This window comes from Geotrypetes seraphini, chromosome 13 (genome assembly GCF_902459505.1).
Source record: "Geotrypetes seraphini chromosome 13, aGeoSer1.1, whole genome shotgun sequence".
NCBI lineage: Eukaryota > Metazoa > Chordata > Amphibia > Gymnophiona > Dermophiidae > Geotrypetes > Geotrypetes seraphini.
The window spans coordinates 70,533,539-70,555,009 of record NC_047096.1 but is presented as its reverse complement, the minus strand read 5'-3'; the positions used below and the strand labels follow the sequence as shown (position 1 = coordinate 70,555,009).

The 21,471-nt window shown below is 43.0% G+C and overlaps 1 protein-coding gene across 3 annotated transcripts in view; it reads left to right on the top strand.

The window, feature by feature from the left end:
* GOSR2 (golgi SNAP receptor complex member 2) overlaps positions 1–21,471 on the top strand; it is a 56,048-nt gene that overhangs the window by 29,527 nt on the left and 5,050 nt on the right. For 2 of the 3 annotated variants that reach the window (XM_033919220.1, XM_033919219.1), the window contains exons 5-6: positions 12,261–12,393; positions 14,452–14,592. In XM_033919220.1, the coding sequence (XP_033775111.1) occupies positions 12,261–12,393; positions 14,452–14,592 (274 nt within the window). The remainder of the gene's footprint in view (positions 1–12,260; positions 12,394–14,451; positions 14,593–21,471) is intronic. The other variant, XM_033919221.1, reaches the window with a different exon arrangement.

The following is a 21,471-nucleotide window of genomic DNA, read 5'->3' as shown; positions in this document are numbered from 1 at the left end:
TTTATAGTTTATTCTGGTCTTCATGGTTGATTATCTTTTCTCCAGGTCTGCTCAGTTTGCAGTTCTTTCCTGATCTTACAGGTTCTTATCCACTGATAATATTATCAGTCTAGGATCTCTTCAGTTCCTTAATGAAAGACCCTAATTCCCAGTGGCTTTATGCCAAGTTACATATTAACTGTTGGGTTCTTTCCAGGCTAATTAAGACTGAGTTCCTATGATATGAGACCTTGGGCCATAGGCAGATAAAAGAAAAAATAATTCATCTATAAAGAGGAAACTGCAGTCAGGAAGGTTGGCTCTCACTCAGCTAATAGACTTTCTTCACATCGCATTGAAAGCTATCAAGGAATTTACATTTTCCATTTGTTTTGTGACAAAGGCAGGAAAATGTGAGAGGGTGGGTCAAGCCTCAGGGCCCAATGACTGGCGCCCAGCATTTCCAGTAGCAGTTCTGTATTCTGGGAATTGCTGAGGAGGTAGTACTCTTGAGTCCATGGGGGGCGGGGGCAAGTGGGGAAGGCAGCCACTGACTGTAGTGGCAGCAAGAGACAGCAGCACAGAATGAGAAGGGAAGAAAGAGAAAACAATTGGTGACAGCAAACAAGTCTGTTTTGATTCTAATCCCAGCCTAGTCATGAACTTTCATTCTTGCAAGGTAGGTAAATAACATTATCCCAGGACAAGCAGGCAGCATATTCTCTACATGTGGGTGACGTCATCCACGGAGCCCCGACGCGGACAGCTTTTCAAGCAAACTTGATTGAAGATTTCAATTTTGCATGAATCCCTGCATGCTCCCCTGCAGGATCTCCTTGCCTCAGAGGTTTTCCCCAGATAAGAATTGCGGCCTCATCTGCAGGGAAGGTGGGAGGGTATGTGTGGCTGACTGATCCTGCTGACCATGGAGAACCCACATACAGATAAGTAACTTTACTTTCTCCATGGACAAGCAGTCTCAGTCAGCCACACATTGGTGACTCCCAAGCTGAGGGGTGTGGGAGGGACCGAGAATGATCATTGCGTCTCTCCCCTCGGGCCCTTTCCACATCCCGCTTCACGGGTTGAGGGCAGATGAGGGCTACGTGGTGAGGAATAAAGACTAAGGACCACGTTTTGTGCAAAAGGGCAAAATGCTTTAATGGCCCATGTGGGCACGGGCGTTGTTTATTCTTATAATTTAACATGTATAACGTTGCTTCTAGCAAAAAACTATAACTTAACTGTCATCGCCTAACAGAGAATGACATAACAAATAACTTAACAGACATAGCCTAATAGACCATGACATAACCGAATAACTTAACTGTCGTAGCACCGCTGACAGGGTTGTCTGCAGTACACAACACAGTCTGTACACATATGTCAACCTGAGTACATATTACAACAACATTTTACTTTCCCTTGGCTATGTAACATCAGTTCATCTTCCACTGGCTATGGGTTAGTCCTCTATGACCAAGTCTCCGGGGTGGCCTGGTTCGGCCAGCTCGAGCTAGCACACCCAAGGGGGAGGCTACAAAAGCCTCCCTCTGAGCTCTGGGAGAGCAAATCCGAATTTTGGGCTCATCAGATGATGTCACCAATGTGTGGCTGACTGATCCTGCTGTCCACGGAGAACCCACGTTACAGATAAGTAACTTTACTTTCTTTCACATTTCCTTCTGTTTAGAGTTCTCCCCATATTCCCAGATTCAAAAATGTACAGTGGGAAATCCATTTTCAAATCAAAGGCTGATAGACGTTCACTGTCTGCTTTAAAGGACTCTTATGCAGTTTTTGGCAACATTGTAAGGCTATTTTTTTTTTATTATTATATCTTTGATCCCCTTCTTGATTGAAATTTGAATGCAAGATTTTATCTTCCGTTACACAGAAGGTTCTTAATGCAATTCTGATCTCACAGTAAGCGATTGATCCCTAGCCATAACGTTTTTCTAATAAAAGTACTTTTTAAAATGCTCTGCAAATCACTTGTGATACTGCCCTGGGGAAGTTTGCAGTGAGCCAAAGGTCATGAAGAGTTCAGTGAGTGCTGAAGTTAACTCCTCAGCAGTTGTGTTTAGCAGACACTGCCAACAAATGACTTCAGTCCTCCCTTACAAGGCCATTCTACACCTACAAGGTCTCCAGATCCTACCAACCAGACCTACCATCTCTTTTTTAGCACATTTTCCAACTTCAAGCCTCCCTCTCTTCAAGATCTATTTAAAGTCAAACAGTCCATTAACATTTTTAACAACCCAACTGAGAATATTCCACCCTCCATCAGAAAAAGATTATTTTCTCTCTTTGGCCTCTTTCTCCTCGAAATGATAACTAAGAACCTTTCAACCAACGTAGTCCCAAAAATCTGGAAATCTGCCAGTCTTCCCCAAAATAAAGAACCAAAACTCAAACGAAACACAATGCTCTTACTAGCGACCCATTGCCAATCTGCCCTTTATCCCAGGACAAGCAGGCAGATATTCTCACATATGGGAGACGTCATCGACGGAGCCCGGATGCGGACGCCTCGCAAGCAGACTTGCTTGAAGAAACTCGAAGTTTTGAGTCGCCCGCATGTGCGAGTGCCTTCCCGCCCAGCACAGGGCGCGTCTCCTCAGTTCTCAGTTTTCCGCGGAGCCGAGAAGTCCGTCTTTGACTCTCTGGGTTTAACTTCGTTCACTTTGTGCCTTCTCTCAACCGTGGTTTGTGTTTTTTTCTTCACGAATCGCTGTTTTATTTTATTTCTTTTATTTTAGTTAAAAAAAAAATAAATTTTTTTCTTCTTCCGTTCGTTTTCTGGGACAGGCTGCTCGGCCGCAGCCCGAGGGCTTCAACTTTGCGGCGGCTATTTTTCAGTCTACGTCCTGGCCTGCTACGGGCTTCAAGAGGTGTAGCAAGTGTCAGCGCGCGATCTCTCTTATGGACCTTCATGGACGCTGCCTCAAGTGCCTTGGGCCGAAACATCATCCTAGGTCGTGCCTGCCTTACCCACCACTTCAGCCTCGTTGCATTCTGGTGGACAAGCTTTTCGAGATGGAGTCTCCTACTGATCCCTCGACTTCAAAGGCGTCTTTGGCCTCGACTTCCATCGAGGCTTCTTCTGCACCTACTGCTTCCACCTTGAGCCTCATCAGACCTTCGTCGTTTGCAGCAGCTCTTGCTTTGACGTCATCTGCTGTATCTTCCCCTGTTTCCTCAGGTCAGATAGCTCAGCAGTCGGTTCCGCCGGTGGTGATTAAAGTGTCCAAGACTCCTAAGTCGAAACACACTCACACTACCTCGAAGGAACCTCCAGCCAAAGCAGGTGGTCTGGTTTCAGACGCGGATCCATCCTTGCCGGCTTTGTTTCCAGACCATGTTAGAGAAGCAGTTTATGCAGTTCCTTACTAACAAGGGACCTAAATTGCTTCCTCTTATCCAGCCTGGGCAATTCAGCAGACTCCCGCGAGGTCGAGCCGCTTCCTTTACCCCAGTCTGAACTTACACACTCTTTGCAGGGAGCAGAGTCTCTGCGAGTGTCTGTTCTGCCATCCAAGCACGAAAAGCAAGGAGCAGATTCTTTGTGAGTGCCTCAACGAGAATCCTCACACTCTAAACAAGGAGCAGAGTCTTTGAGAGTGCATCGAAGTTCCTCCACCAAGCCTCTGGAGCTTCGATCTACAGCTCTAGTCCTATTCATACATCGGCATCGGCTGCTTACGTCTCCGAGGCGAAATCTCCTCGATTCTTGAGATCTGGTTCCAGACACAGTTCTCACCGACATTCGAGGCCTTCATCAAGGCATCCTTCCAGGCATCATTCTTCTTCTCATGACAGACCATCTTTCTCGAAGCCTCGATCTACTCCAACCTCGACCAGACCACCGATTCCTCGTTCGAGGTCTCCGATGCCAGACCTCGAGGATGTTACGGTCTAGATTGCCTCGTCCAAGTCACCAGGTTCCTTTGATGCCTTTTTCCCTGCCAAAGCTTCTTCTCAGACACAGACTGCCTCAACGTCCTCGAGTCCTTCTCGAGGTAAAGCATTGGCTGATCAGCTATCTTTCTCGTCTTTCCTGCAACAGATGGCTGTAGACTTGGATATTCAATTGCATACTGGCTCCAAGTATTCTAAGGAGTATCTAGAAGTCATGCATCTTCCTCAACCTCCGACAGAGTATCTTAAGCTTCCACTTCATAAGCTTTTGAATCAGACTTTTGGTCGATGCATGGAAACACCTTTTTCCATACCAGCTGTTCCAGGAAAATTGGACTCTAGGTATAAAACTGTGCATCGCAAAGGGTTTGACAACTCACAGTTATCTCATCAATCCCTGCTTGTTGAATCCTCCTTGAAGATGTCCCATCCTTTCAAGGTTTATGCCACAGTTCCTCCTGGAAGGGAGGGGAAAACTATGGACAAATTCGGACGTCGCATCTACCAGAATGCTATGATGTCCTCTAAAGTCCTCAGTTATAATTTTTATTTCATCACTTACTTTGAATTTCTTCTTTCTCTTCTACCAAAGTTTTTGGCTTATTTGGAAAACCAAATACATTTTGAGTTTCAGGAAGTCATTGCTTCTTTCTCTCAATTACGTCTGCATCTCCTCCAATCATCTTATGATGCCTTCGAGTTGTCTGCCCGAGAGGCTGCTTGCTCTGTAGCTATGCGTCATCTTTCCTGGCTTCGTACCATTGACATGGACTCTAACCTTCAAGACCACTTAGCTAACATTCGTTGTGAGGGCAACGACCTCTTTGATGAATTCATCGAGGCAGCCACCAAGAAATTATCTGACCATGAAAAATCATTTGCTTCTATAATAATAATAATAACAGTAACAGTTTATATACCGCAATACCGTTAAGTTCTATGCGGTTTACAGAAGATTAGTGGAGTACAAGTTGAGTTGACATACAAGTTGAGTTAACTTAAGGGATGAGGGAATAATGGGGAGTTTTGAGGCGTTTCCTGAATACCTCATAAGTGGTGGGCAATAGGAGTTGTTCTAGGTCTTTACCCCATAGAGCAGCCTGATGTGAGAGAAGATGCTCATGGTGTTTTTTTAGTTTGCATCCTCTAACCGGGGGAGAAACGAAGTGCGAGTGGGAGCTTCTCTTGTATTTGTTGGCTGAGAAGGAGAATAGGTCAGTGATGTATTTAGGGGTTAGACTGTAGAAAACTTTAAAACAGAGGCAGGCGAACTTAAACTTTACACGAGCTTCCATCGGCAGCCAGTGTAGCTGTTTGAAGTATGGCGTCACGTGATCGAACTTCTTTAGACCGAAGATTAGTCTGACCGCAGTGTTTTGCATTAGTTGTAATCATCGCATATATAGTCAGACCTAAACCAAAGCCAGCTCCTGCCAAGCCTGCACGCCCTGCTCTTATCTATCAAAGACGTTTTGCTCCAAAGCCGGGTCCTTATACGCGCTCTCCTCAGAAAAAACAACAACCTCGGAAGGCCACTCAAGGCCACTGGATCAGTATGGATTGCCAATGTCACATAAATCTGTTGGAACTCAGAGCTATTTTCAAGGCTCTCAACGCTTTTCAAAATCTTCGCGACCAGGTAGTCCTCATCCGGACGGACAACCAAGTCACCATGTATTATGTCAACAAACAAGGAGGGACGGGATCTGCCTTCCTTTGTCAAGAGGCTCTGAAGGTTTGGGACTGGGCAATCCACCACAACACTTTCCTCAAAGCTGTCTACATTCAAGGGGTGAAGAATTGCTTGGCGGACAACTTGAGTCGTCTTCTGCAACCTCACGAATGGACTCTCCATTCCTCGCCTCTTCATCACATTTTTTCACAATGGGGAACCCCTCAGATAGACCTCTTTGCGACTCCCCACAACTTCAAACTGCCTCAGTTCTGCTCCAGGATATATTCTCCTCACCGCCTCGAGGCAGATGCTTTTCTTCTGGAATGGACGAATCTCTTCCTCTACGCATTCCCTCTCATTCTCAAGACTCTGGTCAAGTTGAAGAACGATCATGCCACCATGATTCTAATCGCTCCTAGGTTGCCAAGACAACCTTGGTACTCCCTTCTACTTCAACTCAGCACCAGGGAGCCATACCTTCTACCAGATTTCCTTCTCTGCTTACACAGAGTCAAGGATCTCTGCTTCATCCCAACCTGCAGTCTCTACACCTGACAGCTTGGTACCTCTCAACATAACCCCTCTTCAGTTTTCTCAATCTGTAAGAGACGTTTTAGAAGCTTCTAGAAAGCTTACAACTAGACAATGCTATCACCAAAAATGGACTAGATTTTCTACATGGTGTTTTTTTCATCATAAGGAGCCTCAGCATTCCTCCTTATCTTCTGTTTTGGACTATCTTTTGCACTTATCCAATTCTGGTATCAAGTCTACATCTATACAAGTCCATCTCAGTACAATTGCGGCTTTCCATCAGCCTATTGAAGGGAAGGCCCTCTCTGCTCATCCGGTGGTTTCCAGATTCATGAAAGGACTTTTCAATGCTAAACCTCCTCTCAAACCGCCTCCTGTGGTTTGGGACTTCAATGTTGTCCTTACTCAACTCATGAAGCTTCCATTTGAACCAATTGATAAGGTTCATCTGAAGTATCTCAGTTGGAAAGTGGTGTTTCTCATTGCCCTCACTTCTGCTCGACGAGTCAGTGAGCTGCAAGCTTTAGTTACTGACCCACCATTCACAGTGTTCCATCATGACAAAGTGGTTCTTCGTACTCATCCGAAATTCCTACCTAAAGTGGTCTCAGAATTTAATCTCAAACAATCCATCGTTCTTCCAGTGTTTTTTCCAAAGCCTCATTCTCATCCTGGAGAATCAGCTCTTCATATTCTGGACTGTAAACGTGCTTTGGCCTTCTACTTGGAACGCACAAAACCACATAGAACTGCTCCTCAACTTTTTGTTTCCTTCGACCCAAATAAGTTGGGACATCCTATTTCTAAGCGTACCATCTCCAATTGGATGGCGGCTTATATCTCTTTCTGCTATGCCCAGGCTGGATTACCCCTTCACAGTAAAGTCACAGCCCATAAAATCAGAGCTATGGCAGCTTTGGTAGCTTTCCTTAGATCTACACCTATTGAGGAAATTTTCAAGGCTGCTACTTTGTCCTCGGTTCATACCTTCACTTCTCCCTATCATCTGGATACTTTCTCCAGACGGGATGGACAGTTTGGCCAAACTGTATTACAAAATTTATTCTTCTAAAATGCCAACACTCCCACCGTCCCGTTCTGGTTAGCTTGGAGGTCACCCATATGTGAGAATACCTGCCTGCTTGTTCTGGAATAAAGCACAGTTACTTACCGTAACAGGTGTTATCCAGGGACAGCAGGCAGCTATTCTCACAACCCACCCACCTCCCCTGGTTGGCTTCTTAGCTAGCTATCTGAACTGAGGAGACGCGCCCTGTGCTGGATGAGAAGGCACTCGCGCATGCGCGGTGTGGGTGACTCGAAACTTCGAGTTTCTTCAAGCAAGTCTGCTTACGAGGCGTCCACATCCAGGCTCCGTCGATGACATCACCCATATGTGAGAATAGCCGCCTGCTATCCCTGGATAACACCTGTTACAGTAAGTAACTGTGCTTTATTGCCAAACTCACTGAAAAAATAGTATTTAACCAACTATCTGAATTCATTGAGAAAACCAATATCTTTCACCCAAATCGGATGGAATTTCGCCTAATCCACTCAACAGAACTATCTCTTCTCGCACTTACCACCACCATCTACTACTTTCAGGACCACCGCAAATCCATTCTCCTCCTAATGTCACTTGACCTATCAGCAGCGTTTGATACCATTGACCATATCCTCCTACTCGCCCATCTCAAGAATTGTGGAATTTCAGGCTCTGCCCCCCTCTGGTTCATCTCCTATTTCAAAGATCGCAATTTCAGAGTACATTGCAAAGGAACCTTATCATCCCCAATCACCCAATCATACGGCGTACCGCAAGGCTAAATTCTTTCTCCTTTACTCTTCAACATCTTCCTTGCTCCTCTTTTAACTTTAGCCCAATCAATTGGATTCACCACTTTTGCTTACGCCGATGACATCCAACTTTTACATCCCATCAACCCCTCAAACATCTCCAACATTCTCTAAATCAACTCCAAACTAGCCAAAATCAATAATTGGCACCGAACAAACAAATTATCTCTCAATATAACTAAATTTCGAGGCCTACTCTTCCCAGCAAAAAGTAACGAAACCCTTAAAGGGCAAATTTGCATAGATTCCTGAACAATTCAAATGGAAACCAAAATAAAATTGCTAGTAGTAATCCTTGATTAAGTTCTTACATATCATGACCAAATCAGCTCTCTGACTAAAAAATGCTACTATAAACTTTGTCTCATTTATTCCATAACTTCAATACTCGACACCGCCCTATCCAAACCTTGATTCACTCATTGATAATCTCTGGCCTCAACTATTGCAACTCTTTATTTTTACAGTTTTACTCAAAAAGAAACATGTTGAATACAGCTATCAAACTAATCCATAAAGCCAGCAAGTATGATCCTGTCACCCCTCTCTGAGAAACACACTGGTTACCATTTCACACTGCATTTTACATATAAAATTTTCTTGCTTGTTTTCAAAATCAAACTTGCCCGTTCTCCAGTTGTCCTCGATAAATACATCATTCCTTACTCCTCATCCAGGGCCATTAGATCCGCTGACCAGAACCTGTCAATTAAACATAAGAACATAAGAACTGCCATCTCCGGATCAGACCTTAGGTCCATCAAGTCCGGCGATCCGCCCACGCGGAGGCCCAGCCAGGTGTAACCTAGCGAATACTTAGTCACCCTTATTCTTCTATGCATCTTGCGAGGAGATGTGCATCTAACTTGCCCTTAAATCCACCGGGAGAGCGTTCCAGGTGTCCATCACTCGCTGTGTGAAGCAGAACTTCCTGGCATTTGTCCTGGGCTTGTCCTAGTCACATTTGACATCGTAAATAGCTTGTTTTCCTGCTCTATTTTGTCGATTCCTTTTAGTATTTTGAAAGTCTCAATCAGATCCCCTCGCAGTCTCCTCTTCTCAAGGGAGAACAGTCCCAGTTTTCTAAGTCATTCTTTGTAGCTCAAGTTCTCCATACCTTTTATTAGCTTTGTTGCTCGCCTCCGCGCCCTCTCCAGCAGTTTTATATCCTTCTTTAGGTAAGGAGACCAGTGTTGGACACAATATTCCAAGTGTGGTCTGACCATTGCTCTATAGAGTGGCATTATAACCTCCTCTGATTCCCTTCTTTATCATGCCCAAAATCCTGTTTGCTTTCTTTGCCGCCGCTGCGCATTGCGCTGACGGTTTCAGGATCCTATCAATCAGTACACCCAGGTCCTTTTCTTGTTCGCTCTTACCTAATGTTACATCTGACATTCTATACTCGTGCTCCTTGTTCTTTCTGCCCAAATGCATTACTTATGCATTTTTCCACATTAAACTTCATCTGCCATTTCTCTGCCCATCTCACTAACTGGCTCAAGTCTCTCTGGAGTTCCTCGCTGTCCTTTTGTGATCTGATCGCCCGACATAACTTAGTGTCATCGGCAAACTTGATGATTTCACTGGACGTTCCTTCTTCCAGGTCGTTGATGAAAAGATCTCTATTATACCAGAAACACAAATTTCTCTGTCACAGTTCTCACACTCTGGAATGTTGTAATGATTAGGTCCCAATTACTGCCCCGCACTCTCTCTCTCTGTCATTAGCAAAACAGATGCATCTGGGGACAATATCTTAGAGACAAGAAATCTCCCAAACATGTCCAGTTTATTGAATGTTCTACAACTCTTTTTATATCATTTTACATGAGTCAATGTCATCAGCATGTGACGTAAATACAAACCATATATGGACACAGGTCATATGAAACTTTGAAGAAATAACAAGCATCTTACTATCTAAAGGCTGAAGTCCAAAGGGTGCCCTGCATAGCAGACAATTTTGTTATCTAAAGCTTCTTACAAATACAGCTTATGAAAACAATTGAATTCACTTCACAGCAAGATAAGAACACACATTTTTCAAACATAAAATGGCCTTGCAGTATTTCAGAGAAGGAAAAACAAACAGGGTCTGTTTTTTTTACAGCTTCAAACACAGCCTAAGGAAAACTACAAGGTACATGATACGTGTCCCTTCAAATGCCATGCCATCTAACCTCCGCCATGAAAATTCTCTCAATAAACTCAAAGCCAATCTCAAAACCTTTTTGTTCCAGGACGCATTCCAAACAATAAGATAACATTGCTTTTTTAACCACAGCGTCCTACTTCCTTCGTCTCATGAGAACTGCTTCTATGAAACGACCACCCATTCCCTGATGTTCCTTCCCATCCCCTCATTCCTCTTCTTATTTTTATTTTATGATAAGAACATAAGAATAGCCTTACTTTATGGACCAACTGGTCCATAAAGCCCAGTAGCCCGTTCTCACGGTGGCCAATCCAGGTCACTAGTACCTGGCCAAAACTGAATACAGGGCAAGCAGTGGCTTCCCCCATGTCTTTCTCAATAACAGACTATGGATGTAATTAATCTTCTTCCCTTCCTCTATCTCATGTATCATTTATGTCAAATGTGATTGTCTTTTTGTTCCCTCCACCCCTTTTTATTTTTAAAATTTTATGTTTTATATTATTTTAGCATTGTAAACTGACCAGATACATGTCGACGGTCTCTTCTCATATCAGGCAGCATTATGGGGTAAAGACCTGAAGCAATTACTCATGCTTGCAAATACTTATGGGAAATTTAGGAAACACCTAAAAACATATCTGTTCCTAAAGTACGTAGGCAGCTGCACTGCACAATCTCTCCCCACAATAACTGACTGCTAAACTTTAACTCTGTTAGTACTAATCAATCTGCAACATTTCTTAATCATTGTAAACCACATAGAACTTCACGGTCCTGCGGTATATCAAAATTTGAATAAACTTGGAAACTTTATTACCAACCTGTATGTCCCAGTATTGTGAGCCTTAAAAAGTATCGACTTAACCCTTATCATATGACCAAAGAGAAGTTTACTACTCCAAATCTAGAGTCTGTCAGACAGCAGTAATGTTGCCCTGTATCTATTTTAATCACAGTTGCTATTTGATAGTTATCTCTGTTTCTTATCAACATTTTAGGAAATTGTTGAACTCACCTATTTGTAAAATTTTGGGAAGTTTGAAGTTTTGTATTTCACTGTGATTATTCAGTCTTCTTTTATTCTGTTAACCACATAGAACTGTAAGGTTTTGCAGTATACAGTGGTGCCTCACACAACGAACTTAATTCGTTCCAGGAGCAAGTTTGTTATGCGAAAAGTTCGTTATGTGAAACGCGTTTTCCCATAACAATACATGTTAAAAAAAATAATTCGTTCTGCAGCATAAAATATGCTAAGATGACATAAAAAAAGATAAATTTGTCAAAATGGTGAAAATGGTGGTCTTGCTGAGGCCAAACTCTTTGACGAGGTCACACTGTTTTACCCCACATTCACTCCTTCTAATTATTTCCCGTTTCATTTCAACAGAAATCACCTTCCTGCTTTTTTTAGAAGCCATGATATATAAAAAATATTGAGTTTATCTTAAAAGGACGACTGTATACAGTGAGAGAGGGCAGTTAAGCGCAGTGACTAACGACTGCCTGCAGTGCCTGCGCAGAAGGATGCAATACATCGGCAGCTCGGGCGACTTCGTTGTGTGAAACGAAGTTCGTTGTGTGAAACAAAGTTCGTTGTGTGAAACGAAGTTCGTTGTGTGAAGTTCGTTGTGTGAAACGAAGTTCGTTGTGTGAATCAAGACATGAAGTTCGTTGTGTGCAGCGTTCGTTGTGCGAGGCGTTCGTTATGCGAGGCACCACTGTATAAATAAATTTTTTTTGTTGCTCGTATGATTTTGTTATGTTGAAAACATTTCCCTCAATCGCAGTACACAAGGTAAGTTGCATGCCTGGTCTATGTCGCTTCCCCTCATTGAGAAACATTTTCCAAAGTTTTGCACATCTTTAGGCAAGTATTTAACTCATTTCACTTGCTCTGGATTTAGGTTTAGGAAGGATACGTAGCTCATTCTTGGCCATGTTCAGTTCACTGCAAGTGAAAGCGGGTTTTTCTCCTAGCCAAAGATTGGAGAGACCTTTTAGAAACTAGATATATGCAGATTTTAACTTGGGTTTCTGGTTCCTTCCATCTTTTATGTTATCTCATTCGACCTTTTCCTTTGTCCTATATCTGGCTTCTCATACACTTTGACCGGGTCTCTGTAGCCGAGTGGACCAGTTGAAATATGACGTACAGCATCTTCAGACAGCTCTGAAGAATTTCCAACATCGGCGGTACAACCAGGAGCAGCAGGAGAAAGAAAGAGAGGAGCTACTGACACGCACATATACCACTAATGTAAGCATTTTCTATGCCTGCTTGGAAAAATGACAGGCAAGCTGTTTTTCCACAGGGTTTTTACATATTTACCACCAGCTTGTGTGTGGGTTTTTAAAAAAAATATGTTAATATTCTTCTCAGACTTAACTCATAAGAGATGTTATTTAAATATCTTTGCCAGCTGATCTCATCTGTATGGACTTCTTGAAGCTTCTGAGATGGCACAGTTTAATTAACTTGACTTGACTTTCTATCATCTAGTTATTCTTAACACACTCCAATCAGGCTTTCACCCCCTACCCTCTACGGAAACTGCCCTTGCTAAAGTTTTCAATTACCTATTCCTGGCCAGATCCAAAGACCTCTAATCTATCCTCGTCCTTCTTGATCTGCCGCTGCTTTTGACATGGTAGACCACCATCTTGATATGCTGTCCTTATTTGGATTTTAGGGCTCTGTTCTTTCTTGGTTCTCTTCTTATCTTTTACATCGCACCTTTAGTGTATACTATCCCACTTTCAGTTGGGAGTATCCCAAGGCTTTGTCTTGGGACCTCCTTCTTTTCTCCATCTATACTCATTCCCTTCATGCTCTGATCTTCTTCCATAGTTTTCAGTATCATTTCTATGCTGATTACTCCCAGATCTACCTCTCTACAGGAATCTAGGCCCATGTCTCAGCCTACCTGTTCGATATTGCTTCCTGGATGTCCACTGTCACTTAAAACTGAACATGGCCAAGAATGAGCTACTTATCCTTCCTAAATCTACCTCTCCTCTTTCCCCACTCTCTGTCTCAGTGGATAACACTTTCATCCTCCCTGTCTCATCAGCTCACAACTTTGGGGTTATCTTTGACTCCTCTCTTTCTCTGCACGGATCCAACAGACCACTAAAACTTGTCATTTCTTTCTCTATCATATCACCAAATCTGACCCTTTTTCTCTGAGCACACTTCCAGAACCTATATGCACAATTTTAGCACCTCTTAGACTATTGCAACTTGCTTCTCGCAGGTCTTCCATGTAACTCTTTTTCTTTCCTTCAGCCCATTCAAAATTCTGCTTCACAACTTATATTCTGCCAGAGTCGCTATGCTCATATCACCCCTCTCCTCAAATCACTTCATTGGCTCCCTATCCATTTCTGCATCCATTGACTTACAATGCATTCACTCTGCAACTCTTCAATAACTCTCCTCTTATCTCGCCCTATACTTCGTTCATCAGATAAGTCTCTCTTATCTGTACCCTTCTTCCCTACTGCCAACTTCAGACTATGTTCCTTCTCTCTTGCTGCACCATACACCTGGAACAGACTGTCTGAGTCAGTACATCAATCTCCGTCCCTGACAGTCTTCAAATCCAGGCTAAAAGTCCACTTTTTTGAGGTTGCTTTTGACTCCTAACCCCCTCTCACTTGTAAAGTACCTATGCCTGAGAAATTCCCTAACCCCCTACTTGTCTTGTTTGTCTGTTTGATTAGATTATAAGCTCTATTGAACCAGCACTGTCTCTTAAATGTTTTAATTTACAGTGCTGTGTCTATCTAGCAGCGCTATAGAAATAAGTAATACTAGGGATACAGAACCTGTCTCTAGGATTGGAAGGCTCAGGGGATAGGTGCAGGGATACAGAACTTACTTCCTTTAGTACTAAAGGGCTGCAAAATAGGCACAAGGATAAGAGCCTCTCATCCAGGAATTGAATGACTTGTGGGATGGACACAATGATAGGGAGCCCGTCACCTTTATGTGAGTGTTTAATTTGGTAGTGACTGAAATTTCCAGTAAATTCATTGGTCAGTAGTAAAATGAGTTATTTTCAGTCCTGTTCCCATGGCTCCTCCCATTTAGCATCCTGACTGATGAACTAAACAGAGAGGCCACTTGCTCTCCTGAGGTGAAGATCTCTCTTGGCATATGGCTTGTTCTGCTGCTGCACACAGTGTACCCACTCTGATGATAAAGTTCAGAAATTGGCTTCCAGGTGCTGCCTCTTTGATTCTATCTTCCTTCACTAGCTGATAAACCAGTCTGGCAGAGTGGGATAATGAAGACACTACATTTCTCACACAGGATTCTGATACCACCATCCCAATTGATGAGACACTGCAGTTTAACACCTCTTTGCACAACGCCCACCGAGGTATGGATGAGCTGCTGGGCAGTGGAAGCAGCATTCTGGACGGGCTGAGGGACCAGAGAAGGACATTGAAGGTGGGGGCATAGGAACAACAAGTGCTGCGTTTTCTTATGTGTTGGGAGAAAAGGAGTAAGAGAGGATATTCCCAGAAACAGGAAAGGTACAAGCCACATTTACCTGAGGATTGAAAATCCTGGGGCTCTTAAAATTTAAATTTGTTCTCCATAAGGTAACACAACTTGACTCTGGGTGTTGGAAAGTAGACAATAGAGGTCAGTTAAAACTTGCTTTCCTGTGCTTTGAGTGGCCATTCTTTATTTTCATCCCTTGCTGTTGAATCTGCTTCATCTTAGAGTTCCACTTTTGGATGCATCAGTTCTCTTATGCCATATCCTAGGAAAATAAATCCTGGGATGGGTGTGGAGTGACAGCAGTGTTTCATGAGGGCAACTGGAATAGAGGACTGCATGCCTAAAATGTGTGCTAAATTTTATTTTATTCAACATACTTAGACCACCTGTCCCTAAAAGGTGGTTGCAAAGTGGTTTACAGCATAAAATTCATAAAACTCAGTAAAACAAAGCAACATAACTTTACAACAACATTGATTCTATATTCTCTTGTACAATCCCTCTGGAGGCTGAACTCTTGGGTTGTGCATCTATTCCAGCCTTGACTGCAGAACTTAGAAATAAAACCAACCCCCCCCCCTCTGCGATGTCACCTGTGCGTGCACTCCCCTTGAAGCTCAGTTTGTTTCTGCAGCCTTGCTGAGAACTTCTAATTTCTTCTGCTCATGATTTTATTTCTCAGTTCCTAGTCTTTTATTTTCTTCGGTGCCGCAGGTATTGTCCAAGTGCTGCGGATTTACTCCGAGAGTGTTCCTTCGGCGGGAGATAGCAGACTTTTCCTTAAAGTTGTCTGCTTCTGGAGGGTGCTCTGTAAGCTTGAACTGCAGTAAGCCCTCTAGACCACTGTTCTTCAACTGCCGGTCCGCGGACCGGTGTCGGTCCACAGGAAATTTCTCCCGGTCTGTGCAGGGCCGGCAAGATCGACGAGTTATTTTCATTTGGTCCTCGCTGGACCGGAGAGATCATGGGGAGCCTCCGACAGTGGCTTTCTCCCCTCTCTGCAGTTCTCCTTTACTTACCAGCGCAGCGATTCACGAAGGCAACCTTGGGGCTTTTGCTAAGTCGCGGCTGCCTCTGATGATGCAACTTCCTTTTTCCTCAGAGGTGGTGCGACCCAACAAAGGACCTGAGGCTGCCTTCCTGAATCGCTGCGCTGGGAAGTAAGGAGAGCTGCTGGGAGGGGAGAAAGCCACTATTGGAGTTTGGGAAGCTGCTGGGCAAGGGAAAAAAAGGGACAGCTGCTACTGGACCTGGAGGGAAGGAGAAGGAGAGATGCTACTGGGAGGGGAGGAGGGAAAGGAGTCTGGGAAGCTGCTGGGCAAGGGAAAAAAAGGGACAGCTGCTACTGGACCTGGAGGGAAGGAGAAGGAGAGATGCTACTGGGAGGAGAGGAGGGAAAGGAGTCTGGGAAGCTGCTGGGCAAGGGAAAAAAAGGGACAGCTGCTACTGGACCTGGAGGGAAAGAGAAGGAGAGATACTGCTGGGAGGGGAGGAAGGGAAGAGAGTTATTGCTGGACAGGAGGAGGAGGGAAGGGAGAAGGAAAAAAGGAAGAAAACAGTTGGCAGGGAGATTAGAGGAGGGGAAGGGGATAGACGGGCATGAGAAAGTAGAGAGATTGATGATGGGAAGGGGTCAGCAGAAAAATAAGCAGAGAGGGACAACGATGGTAGATCTGGTGTAGGAGAGATAAAAATGAAGAGAGCAGTGAAGCTGGAATGAATCATGTAAAAAGGAGAGAGGAGGCACAGGCTGGATGGAAAGGGGAGAGGGGCATAGAAAGAAGTCAGATACCATATGGAAGGGGGAGAAGACAGACAGTGGATGAAAGGGGCAGATGCTGGAAGGAAGAGAGTGAAAAGAAGATGAAAGCAGAAACCAGAGACGACAAAAGGTAGAAAAATAATTTTATTTCTATTTTGTGATTAGAATATATCAAATTTGAAATATATATCCTGCTAGAGCTGGTATTAGACATAACTGGGGACTGCAAAGCCCAGGCAGTGCTTCTTTAGCTTCCAGCTGGCTTAGGGCGCTCTCTGACCGTACTCCCCTAAAACTATTCGTGTGTAGCATTCTGTAATAATTTGGCTTGTTCAATTTTCTTGATAGTAGAGGGGATATATGTGAAGGGGAGGGGAGACAGGTGTTTTGTTGATCCTTGCTCTGTATTTGTATTTATAAAATGACAATTGTACAGAATATTGTTTCTTTTTATACTTTAATAAAATACATTCAATATAAAATCATAACTGAGGCTTGTGTGGATGGGATCAGATGATTTGTGGGGACCGAGCTCGCAGAGATGGGGTGGAAACGGGGTTTTTAAATTTTAGGCCTAGTAGTTTGCTGGTCCACAAAATAATTATTTTATTTCTGCCGGTTCACGGGTGTAAAAAGGTTGAAAAACACTGCTCTAGACAGCCAGCAGATTGGATCGGGTCTCCAGGATCGGGAGCCATCTCTCCCCTGGTTCGTCCGCAGAGGGTTAGAGCGCAGGTTGCTACAGTTCCGTGGAGGTACGCTGGGATCAGAACTGGACCGCGTGTCTTCCTTAATTCTCCTGAGGGGTCCTATATAGAACCAGCTATATTATTAAACTAAGCGTTGTACCCTTATAATAATTTCTAAAATTATCCTGTAAAACCTATAATCCTTATCGACTATACCAACAAATGAAACAGATAGCTTTTTGTTACAGTGTTAGACAATGGTCATCCACAGACAAGGCTGAAATAAGGAAAGAATCGTTAAGAAGGGGAAGCAAAATAATGAGGGCAGCACAATGAATCTGTAATACAAAGAGGAAGTTAATGAAAAGCAAAGCAAAGGCAGTTAGTAAGTACAAACATAAATGAAAAGCTGAAAAAAGCCAGAAAAATAAGTATACAAAAATGTGGAGAGGCAGTCTGACAAGCAAACTTAGGCCTACAATCCAGGTGAGGTCGCTTAAGCTACGCATATCCCCTCTATCAATCGGCGGGGTCACCAATGACATAAGCCCGCTGTTTGGGCCTACGGCCAATGAGAGACCTCACACTCAATATACTGTTATTAATCGATAAGTATATTTATTAACAAATCAGTAACAGCTTACGAGAATAAATCTTTCAGCATATAGAGTAACAGAATGTGATCTTCAGGCCTGAGGATCCACTGGTGTCTGTTCTACTTACTTCCTCTAAAAGGCCTGTTTTTATACATTTCTAGGTGGCCGGCACCATGTTGGTCTAAATCACATGGTTAGTTTTTATTTGTTATTTCTTACACGTCATTACACTTGTTAATTCACTAATTGGTTTATAATATTTGTCCTAAATATTATAAGCCCAAGTGGTCAAAATACACTATACTCATATAAAACACATATACCACTTAATATGAGAGATGCATCAAATATCTAGCTTTTTACTTTGTTTACTTTTGCTCTTTCTTATCTTTTTTTATCACCAGGAAAGGCCTCAAATTTGGAGCATACGCGTAGTCCTATCATGGACTGAACAGTCAGCGTAATTTTACAGCTCCAGACTCCAGTCATGGGCTCCTGGGTTTGATTGTTTTTTTAAAATTCTTTTTAGAACTTTTTAGAACTTATTCTTTAGTGAAACATAAATAACGTGATAAAACTTCAATTTTCCTCAGGGTGCATTGCTCTCAAAATTAGAGAATAGTAAACATTAAAGTTACTTATCTCAGGCAGCTGTATGACTTGAACGTCCCATTATTTAGTGGTCTGTCTGTACTGCCTATATAATGTCTAGGCCGACGCGGCCAGCGTTTTGTGGACTAAGTCCACTGCTTCAGGGCCAATAGCCAGGAGACATTAAGGCATCTATAACAGGATAAAGTAATTAGTAACATACTAGATCACAAATTAAACATAAAACAGAATACTACTTACTCCGTGTTTAAAGACTGCCGAGCTTTCACAAACAGTGGTAAAATGGCGCCAGCGTTTGATTTATTCACTTCCGGCAACATATTTAGTCATGTGATGACAAGACATCATATACACATTACAATTAGAAAAAAACTAGCAGTTTTTAAAAGTCCATAATGGACAAACAGATTGTTTACTAAATCATCAGGTATCCTCTAGTAAACATGTTGCCACTCTGAAGCGCTGTTAAGACCATCTGGCTCTAAAATGCCTAAGCGATCAATCCAACGTTGTTCGTGCTGGGCTAAATAGCGTCTGAAGTCTCCACCTCTAGTGCTCTGATTAACTATTTCAATAATAATCCCCTTCAGTGAAAAGAAACCATGGGTTTTTTTTCGATAAAATGGCGAGATAGGGGAGCTCCTATTTTTTTATTTTTAATGTTGCTCTTATGTTCTACAAGGCGAGTAGAATCAGAGCACTAGAGGTGGAGATTTCAGACGCTATTTAGCCCAGCACGAACAACGTTGGATTGATCGCTTAGGTGAATAATCGAAACTGTGATTGCTGAAACTGCGAATAAGGAGGGAGAAATGTAGATTGGTAACAACCATACAGTATGCCTTACTGTGTATTTTTTTAAATTTTGATCACAATAAACTTTTAACTTTAGAGAGTGGCTTAAGGAAGATGGCTGCGGGAGGCTGGAGCTAAGTCGCCACGGAAGCTCCAGAGTTGCCACATACCTTGGTGATGGTGAAGCGCAAATCCAAACTTCGGGTTTTTCCCGATGAATCGTTGGCCCGATGGACGCCTTTCTCTAGCGAGGGACGCAAACGAGTGAGCCGGAGGTTTCCTCGGCTAGGAGAGACACGCCCACTGAAGTGTCGGTGCTCTCCCTCGAGGCAACATCGCTATCTCCGGAGGAGCGGAGTCCTCCAAGTCATCCTGGGGCGTTAAAGTAGCAGATGGAGGAAAGAACGTCCCAGGGTGTTCCCTCTTCTGACCAGCTGAGTTTGGGAGTCGACTCAGCAGGAGGAGTTGTGAAGCCAATTCAGCCACCAGACCATTCGGAGGAGTTGAAACAGCAATTGCCTCAAGATTTCCTTACACTGAATTCATCTTCAGCTGAAGTTCTAGGTACTTTAATTACATCAGAGGGTCTGGGTTTTGAACTGATGCCTACGCAGAGGTCCAAGGTTTTCAATATGGAGACACTTTGGGAAGCAATATCTAGTTTACAAATCTCCTTGGGGACCCAAATGCAGCAACTTACTACACGATATACTACTGTTGTATCCGAAAATTTGGAATTGAAAAATAGACTATCTAGCGTGGAAATAAAAGTGGATGGACATGAAACCAGAATAAAAACAGTGGAGTCCCAGTTCTCGGTGTGGGTAAGGGACAGTGGAAACCAAATTACATCAGCTTGCATAGAGAAATCGCTGATTCCAAGCTTTTACAGAGAAATTAGCTGATTCCCAGCACTTTCTTCACAGGCCAGGTCTCCCACTATGTTATTTGCGGTTTCACCATATTCACGATGGTTTTTAATAGAAAACAGCAAATAACATATAAAGTTATTTGCAGTTTTTCTTTATTTGTGGTTCTTTTAATCCCCTATCACAGCAAATACGGAGGGAGAAGTGTAATACTATCTGACATTGTGAGTTCATTTTACTGGTAAGAATGCAAAGTTCTCCCAGTAACATAATGAACTGTGGATAAAAGGTGAATGGGTCTCTTACCATGCAACATTTTATGAATCCGTGTTAAAAGTTTAAATTCAATTCTCTGCTGAATGTGAAGCCTTTACAACTCTTTATGATTGTACAATTTAGAATTGTGTACCAGTGTCCTGTCTGAAATATTGTGGTTACTTTACTTCTTTCCCTCTTACAGTAAGCCTATCTATGGGGGTTGTAATTTTAGTTTCCTGGTTCTAAGGTCAGTGCTGTAACTGTAAGGCCCCTTCTGCACTGCTCATGCCCTCACTCTACTTTATCTTTTGCTGACTTTGTTTAGTTTTATTTGAATGCTGGTGCTCAGGGCATTTCCTTTCTTAGGCACTTTGTGGATAAAAGCAAAATGTCTATCTGTCCAACATTGACAGGTAAACAGTAACATGCTTTTGCTAGTGGGTAATGTCAAAAGAAAATTTGAATTTATCAATTGAAGACGTAAATGCTGTGTTAAAATTCTAAATGACAAAGCATAAATTTAAATTTTTCATTGCATGAATTTAACCATTTTAAAGAAAGCTGAAAATTAATTAATTGTGCTGGTCCATAGCATGAAGACGACATCTATGTACCGATGATTTTGTGTGTGCTACATGTTTAAAAAGAATATTGTCACATATTTACATTCATTTGCAGTTGTTCATCATCTTCAAAATATGATTATGGAAGGAAACCATTATTAAAGAAAATGTAAAAAGTAATCACCTTAGAAAATTACAAAAATACATTGAAATTGAAGAAAATATATACCGTATTTGCCGGCGTATAAGACGACTTTTCAGTACCTTAAAATCCTCCCCAAAGTCGGGGGTCGTCTTATACGCCGGGTACTGTTTACATGCCCTTACTTTACATGCCCTAACATCTCCTTCCTTACCTCCTTACGGTGCTTACGGTACTAGTAAACCTGCCGGGACATCAGCGGGGCCATGGCGGGACATCAGTGTGACAAGGGTGCCAGCTCCTTCATCCTGCGCAGCGGGAAGCAGCGGTGCTCTGGCCCCACCCCTTTTCTCTTTACTACGTCTCTCGCACATGCGGCCGTGTGTGGAGTCTAGCCCTTAAGGAAGTTGCGGGGGCGAACAGGAGGCTTTTGAAGGCTTTTAAAGGGAAACTGTCATGCCAGCAAACTTGCTAGGGACTTGCCCGGCACTTGCTCTCTCCCTCTATGTGTTATCTTCCTTCTATCATTGACCGTT